Here is a 21,753-nt window from a genome sequence, read left to right as displayed (position 1 = left end):
GGGAGACAGAAGGAAGAGGGGGACAGGGAGACAGAAAGACAGACAGAAAGAAAGGGGGGCAGGAAGACAGACAGAAAGAAAGAAGGGGCATGGGAGAGAGGAAGAAAAAGTTGGCGGAGGGAATGAGGTCTGGAAGCATACAACAGGCTGAAAGAAGGGAAGAAATATTGGATGCACAGTCAGAAGAAGAAAGTGCCACCAGAGACTCATGAAATCACCAGACAAAGGTCGGAAAAATGGTTTTATTTTCAATTTAGTGATCAAAATGTGTCTGTTTTGAGAATTTATATCTGCTGTCTATATTTTGCACTATGGCCCCCTTTTACTAAACCGCAATAGCGGTTTTTAGTGCAGGGAGTCTATGAGCTTCTAGAGCAGCGCAGGGAATTCAGCACAGCTCCCTGCGCTAAAAAATGCTATTGCGGTTTAGTATAAAGGGAGGGGGTATATTTGTCTATTTTTGCATAGTTGTTACAGAGGTGACATTGCAGAGTCATCTGCCTTGACCTCTTTGAAAAAACCCCGGAATATAAATAATTCACATTTTCTCTGCGTACAGTATGCTTTGTGTTTTTTAAAAAAATTTATTGTTGGTAGATCATTTTGACTTGGTCATTTTAAAAGTAGCTCACAAGCCCAAAAAGTGTGGGCACCCCTGCTCTAAATCATCAGTGCACTAATTTAGAAATGATTGATGGACTTTAGGACATGGTGAGCTATAATCAGTGTTTTTCATGATGGTTACATGATTTTTTTCATCAAGCTATGTGTGATTTATATTTAAATTAATGGGGATGGGGTAGGGAAAGGAACAGAATGCATGGAGATGGGGTAGGGAGTAGGGACTATTTTCATTTCCGTGTCACTGTCTATTGGTAATATCATGTATTTCCTAGTGGCAGAAATGTGTAGGCATAGGCCATAACTGGGCCCACTATATTTCAAATTTACCTTTTTACAGAATAATATTCTCCTGTCCCCTCCCTTTCCCACATGCTTGACTCTGTAAATTAAAGAGTACACCCCTACTCTCCCCCTTATAAAGGCAAAGAGTACTCCCACCAGACCCTCAATTAACCAGGATATCCTTAAAATCAAGTGGGAAGTGGGAGCAAATCCCATATTATTTGTGCTCCTTATTTGGCAGTCTGACCCTAGCAACGCCACAGGACTACCACTAAGTGGAGTAATTTTTGAAAATGCAACCACTAGGACAGGTGTGAAAGGGGTTTGCTCCTGCCCTCCTCCACTGGATCCCAAGGATTTGGGGAGGGGATTGCATGCAGAGGCCAAGAGGGGGCACTCCTTTACTTTATATGGGGCTTGAGATGGGAATGAGAAAGCCCAATAGGACACTCTTTGTTTTATAAAGGGTCAGGTATGGGGGAGGGGCATTTTTTTCAAAAGCATGCATTAAGTTTTCTCACAAAATGTATAAATTGGCAGATGTAATTGTGTATGAGTACTTTAGGAAGGATAATTTTCAAAGGTAATACACAAGCAAATGTTCCCTTTGAAAATGTCCCTTAACTGCATACAGTTATCATAAAATTACCCCTAAACTACAGACAGCTACTCTAACTTGGCCACTAGAAAACTGCAAAACCAGGCTGCCATACTAACCTGTTTAATTATAATTGTATAAGAGCTTCCGTATCCAAATAACATTGATTCAACATTGCATTTAAATTCATTCATAAAACTGACTTCAATTTTCACTCTAGAAAAAACAGACAAAAAATAATGTTATTAGTTACATAGTGCTGTCAGGACACATTCTTCTGCACAAAAAACAATGGGACTCATATTCAGCTGGCAGTGGGCAACACACTTAAAAACTGTTCCCAGTGTTAACCCTATTCAATGCCAGGCCGTTTCCAGTGACCAGCATTGAATATCTGTTTATTTCTTAAAGGTAGCTAGCTGGTACACAGTTAGACATTCAGCATTAACTGACAATTAGCTAGTGCATAAAGATAGGCCAGCTATTTACGTGGTCTTATCTATGCACTAACCTTGGCCAGTTAGCACTGAAAATTGGGGTCTATAGCAGACCCGCCCCAGGATCGCTGGCTAGTGTTTCAGTGCTAACCATGATTTTCAGCCAGGATAACTGGTTATCTCCTACTGAAAATGACCAGATAGCTGCCAAGACACAAGTTAACTGGTCGTTCTCAAAATCGGGGGGAATGTACTTAACAGCAAGGTTCTTTTCTGGGACAGGTTAGAATCTTTTTCTTTTGGCTTGGCAGTTTCCTTCTGTTCCTATGGGCTTCCAACTCAATCAAAACTGGCATTTAGGCAGTAATTCTATAAGGAGCCAATTAGTTTAAGGTTGCAGGAAAGCACAAAAATGGCAGTATTCTAGTCATTTATGCATGTAAATGGCCACTTATATGCATAAATGATCTCCTGTAGAACACTGTCTAGTGGACAAGTACACACCAACTATGCTTTGATGGCATCTATTTTGATGGCATATGGGTGGATTTTAGTGGAATGTGGGCAGAGCACACAGGTTCATGCATATATGATAAAATCCTGTCTTTTATACATATACTGTATACTGTGTGTGTGTATATGCATATGTATGTATTATAGGGCTGTACATTGATTATAAGTTTTAATTGTGCAATTAATCATGATTAAAAATTTTAATCACACAATTAATTGCATAAAGCGCCCCCTCACATTTTCTCCTGTATAGTACAATATACTGTATACATAGCAGAGGTAAATTCTCAAAACTGACGTGAACTCGCAGGCCTCAAGGCCTGCGCAGATGCTCAAAGCCCAGCAAGAAGAGGAGGCAGATCTTCAGGCACCGGCACCAACGCACAGGACATGCCGGTGCCGGTGCCCAGGCCCAGATAAGGGTAAGAAGCGGCGGGGGGTGCCCAATAGCGGCGGGGGGGGGGAGGGGTGCCGGATTGCGGCGAGGGGGTGCTGAATTGCAGGGAGGAGGGTGCCGGATCGCAGGGGGGAGGGTGCTGGATCGCAGGGGTGGCCTTCGGGGGGGAGCAATGCCGGTTCTCGTGGGGGGGGAACATATCAAAGCGAGTTTCCATTATTTCCTATGGGGAAACTCGCTTTGATAAACAAGCATTTTGGATTACGAGCATGCTCCTGGAACGGATTATACTCGTAATCCAAGGTACCACTGTATAATAAAACCCTAAGCGCGCCTGCGCACTTAGGTTTTCATGTTCCCTGCCGCAGTTATTGTGGTCAGTGGCTGAATTCTATTTTAGAACCCGTCGGCAGGGAACACGCCGGCGACTCCCCGCTCCCGCCCTGACTCACTGTAAGGCTTGCTGTTCGTCGTAATTGCCCCCCCCCCGACGCACCCCTCCTCGCTGCACCCAAACCCCCATTGGCCCTCCCATCCGACCCTCCCACTGCGAGACAACCGACAAATCTCCTGACTCCAGCAGTGTCTGCAGCACTCTAAATACGCTGCTTCGCAACCTTCTACTGCCCTGATTTCCTCTGCTGCATCCCTGATATCATCAGTGACGCGGTAGAGGGAATCACGGGCAGTAGAAGGCGGCAAAGCAGCGTATTTAGAGTGCTGCAGACGTTGCTGAAATCGGAAGATTTGTCGGTCATCTCGCGGTGGGAGAGTCGGATGGGAGGGTCAGTGGGGTCAGCTGCACGGCGGCGGTAGTGGCGGGGGAGATGGAAAAATGCTGCTGAAGGGTTCTACTGCACAGGGGGATGGGAGGGATAGAAAAATGCCAGGTTATACTGTACGGGGGGATGGGAGGGAGGTGGGCAGTCAGGCTGGCTTTGGGGGTGGGGGTGGGACAAAGTCTGGAAGGCAGTGAGGGTGACATAGGAAGGAGGGCACTAAGGACATAGGAAGGAGCACTGAGGGCACTAAAAACATAGGAGGCACTGAGGGCACTGACATAGGAAGGGGCACTAAGGACATAGGATGGGACACTAAGGACATAGGAAGGTGGAACTGGGGGCACTAAGGATATAGGAGGCACTGAGGGCACTAAGGACTTAGGAAGGGGCACTAAGGACATAGGAAGGAGGCACTGGGGGCACTAAGGACATAGGAAGGTGGCACTGAGGGCACTAAGGACATAGGAAGGAGGTACTGAGGGCAATAAGGACATAGGAGACACTGAGGGCACTAAGGACATAGGAAGGGGTACTAAGGACATAGGAAGGAGGCACTGAAGGCACTAAGGACATAAGTTGGAACACTAAGGACAGGTGGATCACAGAGAGACAGACAGGCATGGCACAACAGAGAAATACAGGCAGGCAGGGGGCCAGGGAGACACAGACAGGAAGAATGACAGACAGACAGCGTCCAAGGAGAGAGAGAGACAAAGAAAAAAAAAAGATAGACAGACATCTACTCTAGCACCCGTTAATATAACGGGCTTAAACACTAGTACATAATAATATGCAAAATATAGTATAGTTAATATACAAAGTAAAGTTAATTAGGATTTACATGAGTCCTTACATATTCATCAAGAGGGGTCCAAATTTCTGTAAATCTGGCTTTTTGTTTGAATGTTATTATTTCCTCATACTTTCTGTTGACACAAAGGTGATTCCACCATTTGTAGAATTGTCTTTTCAATTCAGTTGTCCCATAGAAAGATGATGTATCAAACCCCATTAACCCCCTAACTTAACTAAAAATAAAATAATTTATATTACCTTTTTTGTCTGGTGATTTTATCTTTCTGATCATCTAATCATTGACTAAAGTGTGATATGCTGAGACTAGATCAGCTACTTTTTCTGTGGCAAGTTTAAAACTGTGGAATGCATTGATGGAGCAATTAGGCCTATGTTCTGACAGATTGAAATTAGAAAAACTATTGAAAACGCAGCTATTTGTATCTGTTTTCATGTAAAGAAAAAGTTCTATTTGTACAGTGGGCAAGAAAAGTCATGAAGACGTGGAGGGGCATAATTTTAAAAAAAACCAACAACGTTTTTTGGCCTAAGTCGCTAGACGCTGAGAGTAGGCAGCAGGGAAATGTCCATTCTCAAAAAAAAAAAAAGTCCAAAATGAGGGGTTTTTGTTTTGTTTTTTTTAGAATGGCCTACCTCTACGTTCAACAGTTTAATCACCCAGAGCACCTAACCTTAAAACACATTATCAACCAAAAAATTGCCCATCCCAAACACCCAAAGCATGACCTTTTAGGCGAAGGAGAGGCCAATCCTTTGCCTAAAAGCAGGAATCTGTAACCGGCATCTGTCAAAAACAATGCTGGTTACAAAATCCTGGGGATTCACCCCCCACAACGATCGAGTCAGGCTAGATGCCTAATCTCTCCTGCCATGAACCCTGCTAATCTCCCTGGCAGGAGAGATGCCCAATCTCTCCTGCTGACACCCCGTCCGAACTGCTGCGATGCCCGGTAGGAAGGATCCCAAGCCCTCCTGCTGGAAGACAACCTCCTTCCCCCACCACAATGCCCGGCAGAAGGGATCCCAAGCCCTCCTGCTGGAAGACAACCTCATTCCCCCACCGCCCAAACTGCCACAATGTCCGACAGGAGGGATCCCAAGCCCTCCTGCCAGAAGACTGGCCAACCACCCCCCCTGACCCCCCAGAATGTGCCCCCCCCCCCGGATCCCCCACTAACCTTAAGCGATAGCCGGCCGAGTCCTCCCTTCGTCCGTCCAGCCGGCGGGCCCACCGTCTTCCAAATGGCGGGCCTGCTCCTTCCTGGTGTATTGTGGGATGTACCAGGGAGGGACCTAGGACCTGATTGGCTCTGGCGCCTAAACCCTCACCCATAGAAAAGGTCTTAGGCACCTGGGCCAATCAAGTCCTAGGTGCCTTCCCGGTGCCTAAGGCTCCGCCTATAGGAGGGGCCTTAGGCAACTGGCCCAATTCTGGGTGAGGAGGTTGTCTTACAGAAGGAGGGCTTGGGATCCCTCCTGCCGGGCATCATGGCAGTTCCGGCAGGGTGTCAGCAGGAGAGATTGGGCATCTCTCCTGCTGGGGAGGTTAGCAGGGATCACGACAAGAAAGATTCGGCATCTCTCCTGCCATTATTATTGCAGTGGGGTTGGGGGACAGGTTGCCTGGGTTGCTGAGCTGATCACAGCAGCCGCGATCAGCTTAGCAGCCCCTATTCAGAATTTATACCTGTTTTGACTTGGTCTAAGTCAAAACATATAAGTTCCATCTTGCCACCTGTCATACCTTTTTGGTTATGGCTACCAGACGACTAAGTCTAGGTCGTCCCACCTCATACCCTATCTACTCCTCCAAAAATGCCCCTTTTCGCTCTAGGCATATAGAGATAGGGTAAAGGCTTAAGCTGATTTTAGATACGTCTAAAACCAGCTTTGATTATCGGTACCTGGATGATCTGTCTTTTTGATCGTCAAAGTACTGATTTAGGCCACTTTTAGAAAAAATTTTTATTATGTGCCCCTTAGCTTTTTTTAAAAAAATTTATTTTTTAATCAAATTTTACATTTTAAATAAGCACTTCAATTTGAATATTGATCAGAATTACAATATAAGAAAAATTGGATGGTAACCTCCAACCAAAGGAAAATTTTAAAGAAAATAATAATATTAATTATTTTGTCCACAATGATCCAAGACCTAAATAAATTCAATAAAGAAATAAAATAAATCATTTATCAGGACATAATAAAAGTAAGAGAGACTACTTCAAGCAGTTGGTCCGTTAGACTGTAGGAGCCACTACTGAACCAATGGTTACTCCCCCCCCTGGTCCCTTCCTTGGCCACAACAAATTGTAACAACTGTTTGGGTAAAAAAAAGAAAAAGAAGACCTTTTCCTAATAATGAGATACAGCATTTAGCAGGAAATTTTAAAACAAAGGAACCACCCAAAGCTATGATTCTTGGTCTGTAGACCAAGAAGTCTTTTCTTCTTTTCTGCATCTCACGAGATATATCAGGAAATATACGAATAGTTGAACCCAAAAAAGTATTATTCATATGCCTAAAATATGTTCGAAAAATCAAATCGCTATCATACTCTAGAGCAGGGGTGCCCACACTTTTTGGGCTTGCGAGCTACTTTTAAAATGACCAAGTCAAAATGATCTACCAACAATAAAATTTAAAAAAAACACAAAGCACACTGTACGCAGAGAAAATGTTAATTATCATTTATATTCCGAGGATTTTCCAAAGAGGTCAAGGCAGATGACTTTATGCAATGTCACCTCAGGAACAACTATACAAAAATAGACAAAAATACCCCCTCCCTTTTTACTAAACTGCAATAGCGTTTTTTTAGCGCAGGGAGATGCGCTGAATGCCCTGCGCTGCTCTCAATGCTCATAGGCTCCCTGCGCTAAAAAACGCTATTGCAGTTTAGTAAAAGGGGGCTATAGTGCAAAATATAGACAGCAGATATCAATTCTCAAAATTGACACATTTTGATCACTAAATTGAAAATAAAACCATTTTTCCTACTTTTGTTGTCTGGTGATTTCATTAGTCTCTGATTGCACTTTCTTCTGACTGTGCATCCAATATTTCTTCCCTTCTTTCAGACCTGTATGCTTCCTCTCCTCCAGACCTCATTCCCTCCCTCAACTTTTGCTTCCTGTCTCCTTGCCCCCCTCCCCTTTCTTTCTGTCTTTCTTTCTTTCTTTCTATCTCCCTGCCCCCTTTCAATTCTTTTTTTAGGGCTTAGAATTTCTCTCACCCTTCCTTGCTCTGTATCTCCCTCTCTCTGTCCATTTCACTTCCTATTGTGAGTCCAACAGCAGCTCTCCCTACTTTCCTCCCTCCTTCCCTGATCTGTGGCCCTATGAACTTGCTATTTTTGCCATAGAGGCAGAATTTCTCCAGGCCAGCCCTAGGGGCCTGTCATAACTTTCTGTCAGGGCCAGCAGTGCAGCCACACAAGACACAAGGAAGGCCGGGGCTTCAAAACTGTGTCTTGCCCATTGCCTTCTCTGCTTGGCTGGGGTGCAGTGGATGGGGTGGGGCGCATGTCATGTCGACCACATTTCCAGCTTGGGACCATCGTACTTCATGCTACTTTGTAGGCAGAAAGGTCCAAGGCCAGCTGGAGGTAGCAAAGACAAAGTGTTTGTTGGATCATAGAGGGGGTGATGCTGGGCTATAGGGAGCGGGGATTGGATGTCAGGGAAAAGGAGCTGGCTCCAAGAGAGTGGAAATGGCAAAAACACAGTAAAGCTGCTGGACTGGGAGGAAGAGGCAATGCATTTCCATCTCGGTCTCTTCGCTGCTATTTAGGGGGGGAGTTTGACTGTGGCTTTCAGCAGGGACTCGCTGCAGCCAGACAAATGGCACTGAAGTTGCAAAACAACGAGAAGAGCAGAGGCTGCGTCTTCGCTGCCATCCACCGGGGATTTGAGCATCACTGACAGCCGGAGGGAGGGAGCAAGAAGTGCATCGATCGGAGGCCGCACCTGTTGCCCCGATGCTCAAATCTGTGTGCGTGTCCTCGAGCTGGGGCTACAAGTCCTCGGGCAAAGCCCCCCGCAAGCCCAGCCCGAAGGAGGAGCTGGCCTGGGGCGACGGTGCGGACAGGGTGTTGCTAGACGTTGGGGGCACCCGGCACGAAACCTACCGCAGCGCCCTGCCAGGCACCCGCCCTGCCCTCCGAACTCTTCTTTGACTGGCACCCGGGACTCTAGCTTTGTGCTCAACTACTACCGCAAGGGCAAACTGCACTGCCCGGCCGACCTGTGCGGACCCCTCTTCGAGGAGGAGCTCGCCTTCTGGGGCCTCGACGAGACCGACGTGGAGCCCTGCTGCTGGCTCAGCTACCGGCAGCACCAGCACGCTGAGGAGGTGCTGCGCAGCTTCCGGCCTCCCCAAGCTTTCCCTGCTTCCCCACACAGATGCATCGGGCCGACCAGATTTCCTCTCCTCGATGTCATTTCTGAAGTCGGAGAGGAAATTCTGGTGGGGGAAGTTGGTCGGCTCGGCACTTCTGAGTTGGGAAGCAAGTAGAATGCGAAGGCAATGTGATCGACTCGCGTTGCCTTCAGGATCTACTGGTCGATCGCGATTGACCTATTGGGCACCCCTGCTCTAGAGCAAATGAAACAATAAGAGTAGATCTTTCAGTTATTGCTTCAAGGGAACTTTCCAAGAAATCTGTTAAGTTCAATCCACTTGCTTCTGGTCCTACTAGATCCGTAGGAGTAGAGCTTTCCCATTTCTTCTCCAAGGTAATATATTGCACTCTAACAATAGGCGGTAAGCTTTATTCTGGTATTAAAAGGACTTCTTTCAAGTATTTCTGGACTGTTTCCAGACCAGAAATCACTGGAAACTTGGGAAAATTCAAAAACCTCAAATTATTCCTCCTCTGTTTATTTTTCATGAATTCTAATTTTCTATGAATGAAAGATCGCTCTTTAATAGTCTCCAATTCCCGTGATTTAAGTCAGTTGATCTGCTCATCATGTTGCTGTAATTTTTCACCTTGTTCTCTTACTTTACCTGAGAGCTGACAGTACTACTATCTAAGTGTAGCATTGAGACAGCCTTTTCGAGGTTGGAGTCCATTGTCACAATGGCTTCCCACAGGGCGTCTAAACTGACTGTTGCAGGCTTAGTTAGCTCTCCAAATTGGTGGATGATAGGAGCAGAAATTAAGTTCTTACCAGCTTCTGTGGATGGTGCCAATGAATTGGCTACAGTGAGAGTCTCACCTCCCAACAACCGGTTCCCACTGCTCTTCTGGGGCTCTCCGGTGTCACCAACACTCCTCAGCGCAGAGCTAGCGTGTGACAAACACTGGGATTCTGGCGTGTCCCCTCTAACCAGGACTTTTCAGTTGGCCCTAAGCGACTGCCTAGGCCTGGGAGAGACAAGGTAAGTATGGGTTTTCAAAACACCACCAGTCAGACCAAATATTCCAAAGCAAAATAAGGTGTTTATTCTGACCTCAGCGGTCCAAACAGTGTAACACAAAGCAGAGACACTGTAGTATTTCATCCAAAATAAAGTCACTTGCAAAAAGGAAAATAAGAAAATACAAAAGCCAAAAATATCCCTATATGGGTTTGTTTTGTCAAGGATCTTATACCTTGTTTCAGTAATGCATTTTCAAAGATATTCCAACATGCTTTACATTTCTTCCCAGCACTATTTGTCAGAAGCATGAAACAGCTGTCTTTTAGCAGTCAGGCAACGTTCAGAACAAACCCTTGTTACAAACAATATTAGATACCTCATTAGGCAGTAAGCCACAGCACAGCCTTGCAAACAGCCCAGCGTTTCTTCAGCTACCTCATGGAAGGCAAAAACAAACAGCTGAGGGAGATAAGCTAATTAGCTTCCCAGGAAGCCACAGCAGGATTTTCACAGTTCAAAAATAAACTTAAATATTCAACCTTTAGGTTCTTTTGCTCAAACTTGGCTTTAAGTAAATCCAGTAGTCAGTATTCAGGTAAGTATTGTACTTAAACCAAAAATCATAATAAAGCCCAAACACAGCAAATTCTTCAACTTTTTCTCACACAGAAAGAAAGCATGAGAGAGAAAAAAAAACCCCACCAACTGTTTCACAGTTACTCACTCTCTTTCTTTCTCATTCAATGTCCATGGCTTCTGCCTGGCTCTCTATCACAGAACCAGCGGTTTGTACCTTCATGCTTTCCACAACATTAGGAAACTGGAAGCCTGAGGTGGGGAGGAACTCTTCCACCTCCTGCATAGGCCAATCTGGAACTTCTGGCTCCCCGGCTCCTGCCCTGCCTTGGGCTGTGGGAGTGACTCACCCTGGTCACTCGCTCCTCTCCCCCCTCCTGCTTGCCTCAGCCTGCTCTTAAGCAGCTCAGAGCCAATCCCCTTCAACCTGTAGAGGGGGATGGGCTTTGGTTCTAAAGCAGCCTTTCTCTGCCTGGGTTTATTCAGTGCAGCTACATTATTTGTGGCTTCTCTAGCTGCCCTATAGCCTGGAGGCTGCTGTTGCCAGTCTGTTTGCCTCTGTTCCATACCATTATCATTCTGAATATAGGGGCAAGAGAGGTCAGCCTCAAGTTGACCGCCAGAATCAACCTGGTCTGCTCTTCTGCACCGGATCTTACCAGAGTCAAGACTAGAGCTGATGCTGGGTTTGTCACACCGGCTGTCCTTCTCTCCGGGTCTACAGGAGTGCTTCTCCTTCCACATAACTTTCTCTCCCTGGCTGAAGAGGAGCCTGAATTTTGATCGGGCTAAAAGAAGCCCGGTCCATACTGAGGTTCACCAAAGATTCTGGCATTCTTCCTGAAGCCGGTAGGGTCCTTCTCTGATGACGCGTGAATCCCGCATCCAGCATTGTCTGAATTAGATTCCCGGAGCTTGTGGCTGCCAGAGGATTCAGCCACGAAGCTCCCTTACTCTTTCCCATTAGGTGGCAGAAAAATGTTCCAAGCAGCTAAAAAGCTGCGAAAACAGCACCGGAGGTCAAGCAGGGGTGAAGGATCACTCAGCCCTGCATCTCCGAAGAAAAAATCAGCCGCTGATGATGCAAGAGGGAAAATCAGAGGATACTGACACAGAGCTCACCACCAGACATCCGAATCAAACGCCATCTTGGATCGAGCACCTTAGCTTTTTATAATGTTGATTTTATGTTATGTATGTTTTATAAATTTAAAAAATAATAAATATCGTTCCAATCTCTGGTTCTGGCTTTCCTGTGCTCTTTTTCTTTTTTTCTCCTCTTTACTTCCTGCCCTATAGCCATCTTTTACAATCATTTCTTTCATTTTTCTTCTTTTTCAAATGTCTAGTTTCTGTCTCTTCTCTATCACTCGTGCACTACCATCTCCCTCCCCTTCCTTTCCATTCCATTTCCTTACATAGGAACCCTTTCTTCCCCCCCCCCACATCACCACTCTGTGCTCACAATTTCTCTCCTTCCCTTCTCTCTGTCATCATCTTCCTTGTTTTTCCCATCCCTAGTTCCAGAATCTGGCCCTCACAAACTTCACCTCTTTCTCCCAGAAAATCTTCCTGTGCTCCTACGCTCTCCCTCCCTCCCATGGTCAGTTCCTCCCTCCCTCCCTCCCCTGGTGAGATCTCTCTATCTCCTCCCTCCATCCTGGTCAGGTATCTTTCTCTCTCACCTCTCTTCCTCCCCCATGGTTGGATCTCTTGCTCCTCCTTTCCTCCCTCTAACCTTTTGAAGTTTGCCGACAGTGCTAGCAATTAAAGCAAAGCACTGCCAGCAGGCTAGCCAGCTCTAGTCTCTTGCGGTCTCTTCAGTCCCTGCAACACCAGAACAGCTGATGTAACTTCCTGTTCCGGTGTAGCAAGGACTGAACACACCACAAAAATTGGAGCCGACTAGCCTGCTGGCAGTGCTCTACTTCAATTACTATCCAGCAATTGAAGGCTAATATCTCAAAACTTGGAACTCAACCAATCTCTCAATAACCAATTCCAAGTATATGCTTCTTACTTTTACTCCTGTATCATATCGTTTCAGACCTTCTAGTTATACTTTTTTTATTTATTATTATTTGCTTTCTTTTGGACCTCAGAACCACCCTCCTCCATCCGTTACTTTCAAATCTCAAAACGGGGAGCTTCACAGGTGTATTATCCTCACTGGCCCATATTGATTATTCAAAAGCAAACTTAGCACTATCTTAACACTTTTTCTTATTGTTTTTTCTACATTTCAATTTGTACTTAGCTTTTTTATTAGTGCAGCGGTAGGACCCGACATGTTTCGCATCCGCTTCGTCAGGGATCCTTACTGTGTATAAAACAAATAATTTTATCAGGGGGAGCTCTTAGGAAGGCGTACCTGAGATCTCGTTATGCCAATAGGGATTTGCTGATCAAAGAACAGGATCGCCTCATATGTGTGTTGCCTTTTTCAGGGGCAACAAAGTTGCTCATTGAAATCATGAGGAAGCATTGGCATATATTGAGGCTTCATAAATGTTTGCAGGAATTCCCCATGATTGCTTTTCAGCGGGGTAGAACCATTGGACAGATACTAAATTTTAAAAAATATCAAGAATATGAGATAACTGAAGGTGGATATCACCAAGCCTGTGGTAAATGCCAATGGTGTAAGAATACCATTGAGGGGGATTGGTGGGAAGCCCCGGGCAAACATATAAAGATTGAATCTAGATCCATCACTGATTGTAATAGTAGGGGGGTGGTTTATGTAATAATATGTCCCTGCGAATTATTATACGTAGGGAGAACCACCAGGCCAGTTAAAGTTCGGTTAAACGAGCACAAGTCTCGTATATTAAATAGAAAAACTGAAGCTCCGATGGTCCAACATATGTTATATAAAAATCACGAAGTATCTGAACTGAGGTGGAGAGTGATTGACAGCGTGAGTGAAGGGAGGGTGGGTGGCAATAGTGAGTCAGCTCTGAATGTGAAAGAACAGCGGTGGATTCACCGTCTTAATACAGTGTTTCCTGGAGGGTTGAACATGGATATAGAATGGCAAACGCTATTTTGATAAGGCCCGGTGTAGGTAGGGGTTGGTTCCCCTTTAAATCGGGAACATTAGCTGATAGGTTGAGGAGAGAAGATAAGGGGGCTGGTCTTTTATCACAAGCCCTTTAAATAAAGCTATTGAAGACGCCGCCGCCATCTTTGCGATTTAAAATTTGAGCGGGGTGGATGTTAGCGGCTTGGTAAGTAGGGAGGTAGTGTGTGATTTCTGAGTAGGACATTTATGTTGTACAATAGCACTGATAAAATTATTTGTTTTATACACAGTAAGGATCCCTGACGAAGCGGATGCGAAACATGTCGGGTCCTACCGCTGCACTAATAAAAAAGCTAAGTACAAATTGAAATGTAGAAAAAACAATAAGAAAAAGTGTTAAGATAGTGCTAAGTTTGCTTTTGAATAATCAATATGGGCCAGTGAGGATAATACACCTGTGAAGCTCCCCGTTTTGAGATTCGAAAGTAACGGATGGAGGAGGGTGGTTCTGAGGTCCAAAAGAAAGCAAATAATAATAAATAAAAAAAGTATAACTAGAAGGTCTGAAATGATATGATACAGGAGTAAAAGTAAGAAGCATATACTTGGAATTGGCTATTGAGAGACTACTTCAATTACTAGCACTGCTGGCAGGCTATGAAAGGTTGGAGGAAGGGAAGGAGGATATAGTGGACTGCAGCAGCATCAGGTGGTGGGCGGCAGCACTACCACTCTTCTGGGAGAGCAACAGCTCTCCAGGGGATGGGCAGTGGTGGCAAGGCATCTTTCCAGGGAGGGTAGTGGCAACAAGGGCAGCAGTAGAGAGGCAGCTCTAAGCCGACGTTCCTGCAACATCGTCTTCTGGTTGATTTCACTTCAGTGGAGCGCATCGGATGTGATATCAGTCAGATGAAGAATGCCACAACTATGAAGGAAGGTAGGCCTGACTGTGTAAATTCTGTTAAATTTTTTCAATGGAACATATTAATCACCTTATTAATGCATTAATTGTTCAGCCCATATATATAAGGGCTGAACAATTAACGCATGATATATCTATCTATATATATATACTTATACACACACAGACATATCCATTAACATCTAGGCATGGGCATTTACTCCAGCTATACAACTGGTATAAATGTTTGTTCCTTAATGTAAGTGCATTTTGTGCCATTTGCATTAGCACTGTATAATGAATAGCAGATGCCTACGTTTCTTTATAGAATAGACACCAGAACTAGCGCTGATATAGAACATAAGAACATAAGAATTGCTACTGCTGGGCCAGACCAGTGATCCATCGTGCCCAGATGTACACTCACGCAGCGGCCCTTAGGTCAAAGACCAGTGCCCTATTTGGGTCTAGCCTTACCTTGAATCCCTGGAGGGTGCTTTCCCCTATAACAGCCTCAGGAAGAGTGTTTCAGATTTCTACCACTCTGGGTGAAGAAAAACTTCCTTATGTTTATACGGAATCTATCCCTTTTAACTTTAGAGAGTGTCCTCTCGTTCTTTTCACCTTGGAGAGGACAAACAATCTCTCTTTCTCTACTAAGTCTATTCCCTTCATTATCTTGAATGTTTCGATCATGTCCCCTCTCAGTCTCCTCTTTTCTAGGGAGAAGAGGCCCAGTTTCTCTAGCCTTTCACTGTACGGCAACTCCTCCAGTCCCTTAACCATTTTTGCCACTCTTCTCTGGACCCTTTCTAGTACTATGTCCTTTTTCATGTACAGCGACCAGTGTTGGATGCAGTATTCCAGGTGGGGGCACACCATGGCCCGGTACAGCGGCATGATAACCTTCTCCAATCTGTTTGTGATTCCCTTCTTAATCATTCCTAGCATTCTGTTTGGCCTTTTCGCCGTCACTGTGCATTGCGCAGATGGCTTCATTGACTTGTCTACAAGTACTCCCAAGTTTCTTTGCTGGGGGGATCTCTCTGAGTACTGCACCGGACATCCTGTATTCATGTATAAGATTTTTGTTACCGACATCCATCACCTTGCACTTATTCACGTTGAACCTCATTTGCCATTTCACAGCCCATTCCTCAAGTGTGTTTATGTCTTGTTGTAGGTCTTCACAATCCTTCTTGAGCCACAAGGCTCCCAACTCTCCCCCATCCTATTCAATCTCTTCATGAGCTCTCTAGTTAACATCAAATTCGAAGACAAAAGCATAATGTCATAAGCAGATGACATTTTTCTCCTTATTCCCATAACCAAAAATCAATCAGACTTACCCAACAAAATCTCATACAATATAGAAAAAAACTAAAATTGGGCAACAACCAACAAACTGAAGCTAAACACAACTAAAACCAAAGTTCTTTACTTCCACATGGCCCAGCAAATATCATCTACAAGCATCACCCTTCGATCAGGCGAAACCCTCTCCCATAGATGAGTCCTCCAAAATCCTAGGTTGCATACTGGACTCCACTCTAACCATGGAACCCCAAATATCTAGTCGCAGAAAGAAATCCCTCTATACCCTGAGCCAATTAAGACTAATCAGACCATACTTTCACCAATATCACTTTGCCTTAATCGTACAACTGATGATCCTACCACAACTGGACTATTGTAACTCCATCTACATGGGAATCATCACTGCTCTAATTCACAAACTGTAATTCATCCAAAACACTGCCGTAAGACTTATCTTCAACCTGAAAAATATGACTCAGTCACAACCTTCATCAAACAAATGCACTGGCTACCCATCCCATCATGAATAACATTCAAAATATCTTGCATCATTCAGCGCATACTTTATGGAAAATCTGCGGCCCCACTCATCCAACTCTTCTCAATAGCATGGTCTACTTCCCACAGAAGCCTCAACTGGATGCTACTAAATCTCCCATCCACTAAAGATCCACTTCATGCTTACCTTCCTAGGAGTTAAAACTTGGAATGGCCTTACAGAAAAGACCAGAACTGAACCTTGCCACATCATCTTCCGAAGAAAACTGAAACCCCATCTGTTTGATACTTAATCTCCTTTACCCTCTCTTCTCTCCCTTTCCCTTCCTCCTCTCTCCCCTCTTTTTCTCTCCCTTTCCTCTCCCTCTTACCTATCCACCTCCTTTCTCTCCCCTCTTACCTCTCTTTACAGTTGCCTTGAGCTCGTAAATATGACCACGTCTCCCCTCTACTTACCAATCTTCACTGGCTCCCAGTTCTTTCCAGAATTCATTTCAAATGCTCCTGCCTGGCTTTCAAGATCATTCACGGCATCCTTCCGCCCCTAATCCCTCTATCCTTCCTCGCCCCGACACCAACTACCACCAGATCTGCCCACAGACATAAACTATCCTTCCCCTCTCTACACGGCATCCTCCATGCATGTAAACTGGGTAGATCCCTCCTCTCCAAAATCACCGGCCTCTGGAACGACCTCAATGTCCCGCTGCGGAACCTGGACTCCCTCCAACTATTCTGAAAACAACTGAAAACCTGGCTTTTCTCTAGCATATAATAATCTCTTCTCCTGATTACATCCCCTCTTTTTATGCTTTGTAAACTCTTTCTCTTCTCTCTTCCCATATTTTTTAAACTCTGTAAACCGTGTCGAGCTCCACTTCAGTGGAGAAGATGCGGTATATAAACCTAAGGCTTAGTTTAGTTTAGTATAGGTATGAGCGACGCACAAATAGAAGATTAGATTCGATTCTGTGTCCTCACAATGAATAACTTTGTATCATCTGCAATTTTAATCACCTTGCTCCTCATACCAATTTACAGGTCGTTTATAAATATGTTGACGAGCATGGGCCCAAGCACCAAACCCTGCGGCACTCCACTTGTGATGCTTTTCTAGTCCAGAGTATTGTCCATTTACCCCCACTCTCTATTTCCTATCCACCAACCAGTTTTTAATCCATAATTGTTCATGCGGGACCTTGCCAAACGCCTTTTGAAAATCCAGATATACAATGTTGATCAGGTCACCCTTGTCTATCTACCTGTTTACTCCCTCAAAGAAGTCATGCAAGATCTTCCTTTGCCAAAACCGTGCTAACTGGTCCTCATCAGATTGTGTCCATCAAGGTAGTCAATGATGCGGTCCTTTAGCAGCGCCTCTGCCATCTTTCCCGGTACCGAAGTCAGACTCACTGGTCTGTAGTTTCCCGGATTTCCCCTCGAACCTTTCTTGAAGATCAGTGTAACATTCACTAGTTTCCGGAATCCTTCCTGATTTGATCAACAGATTGGCTATTAGTTGAAGCAGTTCAGCTATAACCCCTTTCAGTTCCTTGATTTCCCTCGGGTGGATGCTGTCCGGTCCCAGGGATTTATCATTTTTAAGCCTATCAATCTGCCTGCATACCTCTTCTAGACTGACCGTTGACCCTGTCAGTTTCCCATCTTCGTTTCCTGTGTCTGCTTCTGCTTTATTGGATATATCCTTTTCGGTAAATACAGATGCAAAAAATGTGTTCAGTTTGTCGGCGATGGCTTTGTCCTCCTTTATGCCATGGTCATCTAACGGCCCCACTGCTTCCTTCGTGGGTCATTTCTCCTCAATATATCAAAAGAACAGCTTAAAATTTTTTGCCTCCTTGACTATTTTTTTCTCATAGTCTCTTTTGGCCCCTCTCACCGCCTTATGACACTTGCTTTGATGTTTGTGCTTTTTCCAGTTTTCATCTGTTTTTGTCCTTTTCCATTCCTTAAACGAAGTCTTCTTCTCTGTGATTGCTTCCTTCACTGCTACAGTGAGCCACGCCGATACCTTGACATTTTTCCTCTTGGAACCCTTGTTGCTACACGGTATATATAGATTTTGCGCCTCGGTGACTGTGTTCTTAAAAAGGGACCATGCTTTCTCTAGCGTTTTTACAGTGTTTAACCTTTTCTAATCTTCTTCCCCACCATGACTTTTATCTCTTCGTAGTTCCCTTTTCAGAAGTTCAGTGCCGTGGCCACCGTTCTGGATCGATTTTTTGTTCCTATGTCTAGGTTGAAGTGGATCATATTGTGATCACTGTTTCCCAGCATCCCTTTTACTTCTATACCTTGTGCCGGTCTTCGTAGTCCATTTAGAATTATGTCCAGAATTGCATTTCTTCTAGTATTTTCCATGACAAGTTGTTCCAGGAAGCAATCGCCTACAGCATCCAGGAACTTGGTCTCCCTACTGCAGCTGGAGGTGCCTAAGTTCCAATCTATCCCCGGATAATTGAAATCGCCCATGATAACTGCGTTGCCTCCCTTGCATTTGTGTTTGATATCGTCCGTCATTTCTCCATCAGTCTCTTCGGACTGCCCTGGAGGTCGGTAGTAGATGACGATCTTCGTATCCATTCCATTTATTTCCGGTATTTTGGCCCATAGAGACTCTACCTAATTGTTCATTTCCAGTGTGCTCTCTCCGTTAGATTCAATTTCCTCTTTTATGTATAGGGCAATACCCCACCTTTTTGTCCTACTCTGTCTCTGCAGTACAGCTTGAATCCCGGTAGCACAGTGTCCCAGACGTTTTCCTCATTCCACTATGTTTCCGTGATACTGATGATGTCTAGGTTATCTTTTTGTGCTATAGCCTCCAATTCTCCCATCTTATTCCTTAGGCTCCTTGCATTTGTGTACATACACTTAAGTTTGTAGCCTGTTACTTTCTTGCATTTCTAGAATTATCCTCTTAGAGGGATTTCATTTGCAACTATTTGGGGGGCTCCCTTTTTAATTCCTTGTTTCTATCTTGCCCTACAATGGAAACAGTAATAATTCTTTGTCCATGGGCTCCAGATTGTGGCCTCCTCTGCAACCCAATGCATATGTACCCTAAGTATGACCATTAAATGGGGGGGGAGGGGGTAACCTCAAGTTCAGACTCTATGTAGCTTACTCAGCAAAAAAAGTCAGAGGTGACATCAAATACAGTTATTCATTCACCCAAACATGAACCCATTAGATCACTGAGGAGCTGTAACATTTCACTGTGAACCAAAGTACTTACTTTCCACGTGAAACCTCTGAATAATTCGAGATTTCGAAAATACTAAGGTATTTCTCTGAACTGTTATCCAAGGTGACGTTGATGCTATCCATCAGATTGTTCACAAACCTAAAATGACATAGTTAGGCTTTCTGATTACATGATTTTATTGTCAAACCAGGCTTTTCATGCAATGAATTAATTCAGTCTCTACCAGTATACTACACCCTCTTTAATATCTAATAATACTCTTAGATAATATTTGGGAGCATTTCCTCCACCTCAAAACTAACATTCTAAAACAGAGGCTTAATGACAACCCTAACCATAATCTTTTCAAAAATATTGACAATTCCATTTCAGTGCAAATTAATGTACTGAAGAGGGCTTTAAACTAGATGTGATGGGGCTGGGTGATCAAAGCTCTCGGGTGAGTGTAAGCCCTGAGTTAAGTAAATCACTGAATAACTCTACACAGATGGGAAAAGGGGGTAATGTCTGAAAAGCAGTATATACTAATGCTCAAAGTATGGGAAACAAGATTCTGGATCTAGAAGCTGTGCAGGAACAAGAGGAGTTGGATATAGTGGCAATCACGGAGACGGTTCACAGAGAACCATGACTAGGATGTAGTTATATCGGGCTATAATCTGTTCAGGAAAGACAGGGGGAAGAAAGGAGGGGGAATAGCGTTATATGTTAAAGCCACACAATTGCAGGATCTTCAGGGTAAAAAAGAGACACCGTGGATCAATTAGGAAAGAGGGAATGGTGAATATATTTACATTGGTGTGATATACAGGCCTCCTTCACAGACGGAAGAAGTAGATAGAGATTTAATAATAGACATTCAGAATAGTGTTCCCCTGCGAATTTGCAGACTCACTAATTCGTGGTATTCTCCGACCGCCTCTTCCTGTACTAAAGTCGGGCTACACCAATCAGGAGCTGCGTGTCAAAGCAGCTCCTAATTGGTGTAGTCTTACTTTAGTAACAGGAAGAGGCTGTTGGAGCATATCGTGAGTGATTTTCTTCACTCACCATCGCTCCAGCTGCCCTCTTCTGCCTCTCGACAGGCAAAAAAACGTATTCGTGGTTTTTCAAAATTCGCAAGGGTTTCTGGAATGGAACCCCTGCGAATATCGGAGGAGTACTGTATATCTAAAAAAAGGGAAGTGATTTTAACATGCCAGATGTTGATTGGGGTATCCACATTGCGGAATCTTCTAGAAGTAGGGAGATCCTGGATTCTCTACAAGAAGAACTGTTCCAGCGTTGGTAATAGAACCCACATGGGATGGGATCATATTGGACTTAGTGCTTACAAATGGGTAAAGTGTTTCTGATGTTACAGTGGGTAATCATCTGGCATCCAGTGATCACTGCATGCTATGGTTTAATATTAAGATGGGTATAGAGAGGGCTCATTCAAAAGCAAAGGTTCTAGACTTTTAAAAAACTAACTTTGTTACATCAAGGAATTGTTGTCTGGGTGGGAACGTCTGGAAGGAGTGGAAATGCAGTGGGCAAAACTGAAAGAAGCGATTGAAAGGGCGACAAACCTTTTTGTGAGGCAAGTAAGTAAAAGTAAGAGGAAAAGAAGGCCACTTTAGTTCTCAAAAGTAGCAGCTGAGAAGGTAAGGAATAAGAGGTTAGCTTTCATAAACTACAAAAGATCACAGAAAGAGGAAGACAGGCAAAAATATCTGGAAAAATTAAGAGAGGCTGATTGTGTAGCCAGGAAAGCAAAGATGCAAATGAAAGAAAAAATAGTTGACATGGTAAAACGGGGAGACAAGAGATTTTTTGGATATATTAGTGATAGGAAGAAGTACAAAAGTGGCATTCTGAGACTCAAAGATGAAGGGAAGGAATATGTAGAAGCTGAAAAAGAAAAGGCCGAATTGCTTAACAAATATTTCTGTTCTGTGTTCGCAGCTGAAGCGTCAGGAGCGGGACTGCAGAAGACAAATGTGAATAGGGATGGAGGAGTAATAGACCCTGATCGATTTTCAGAGGGTTGTGTTCATGAGGAGCTAGCTAAAATAAAGGTAGACAAAGCGATGGGGCTGAAGTCAGTGGTAGCTCCACTGACTGACCTTTTCAATGGGTCTCTAGAGTTGAGAGTGGTACTGGAGGTCTGGAGAAGGGTAGATGTGTTTCCTCTCCACAAAAGTGGTAGTAAGGAAGAAGTAGGGAATTACGGCTGGTAAGTCTGACTTCTATGGTAAGCAAATTAATGGAAACACTTTTAAAATAGAGAATGGTCAAGTTTCTGGAATCCTGTGGATTGCAGGACTGAGGCAACATGGATTCACTAGAAGTAGGTCTTGTCAGACAAATCTGATCAATTTCTTTGACTGGGTGACCAGAGAATTGAA

At 44.3% G+C, this 21,753-nt stretch overlaps 1 protein-coding gene across 2 annotated transcripts in view; it reads right to left on the bottom strand.

The window, feature by feature from the left end:
* SLC15A1 (solute carrier family 15 member 1) overlaps nt 1–21,753 on the bottom strand; it is a 307,479-nt gene that overhangs the window by 56,386 nt on the left and 229,340 nt on the right. For both annotated transcript variants that reach the window (XM_033947427.1, XM_033947428.1), the window contains exons 19-20: nt 19,394–19,501; nt 1,624–1,720 (exon numbers count right to left, since the gene is read on the bottom strand). In XM_033947427.1, the coding sequence (XP_033803318.1) occupies nt 1,624–1,720; nt 19,394–19,501 (205 nt within the window). The remainder of the gene's footprint in view (nt 1–1,623; nt 1,721–19,393; nt 19,502–21,753) is intronic.

The sequence above is a fragment of the Geotrypetes seraphini genome, chromosome 6, assembly GCF_902459505.1.
Source record: "Geotrypetes seraphini chromosome 6, aGeoSer1.1, whole genome shotgun sequence".
NCBI lineage: Eukaryota > Metazoa > Chordata > Amphibia > Gymnophiona > Dermophiidae > Geotrypetes > Geotrypetes seraphini.
The sequence above is the reverse complement of the archived record's forward strand: the minus strand, read 5'-3'. Positions and strand labels throughout refer to the sequence as shown.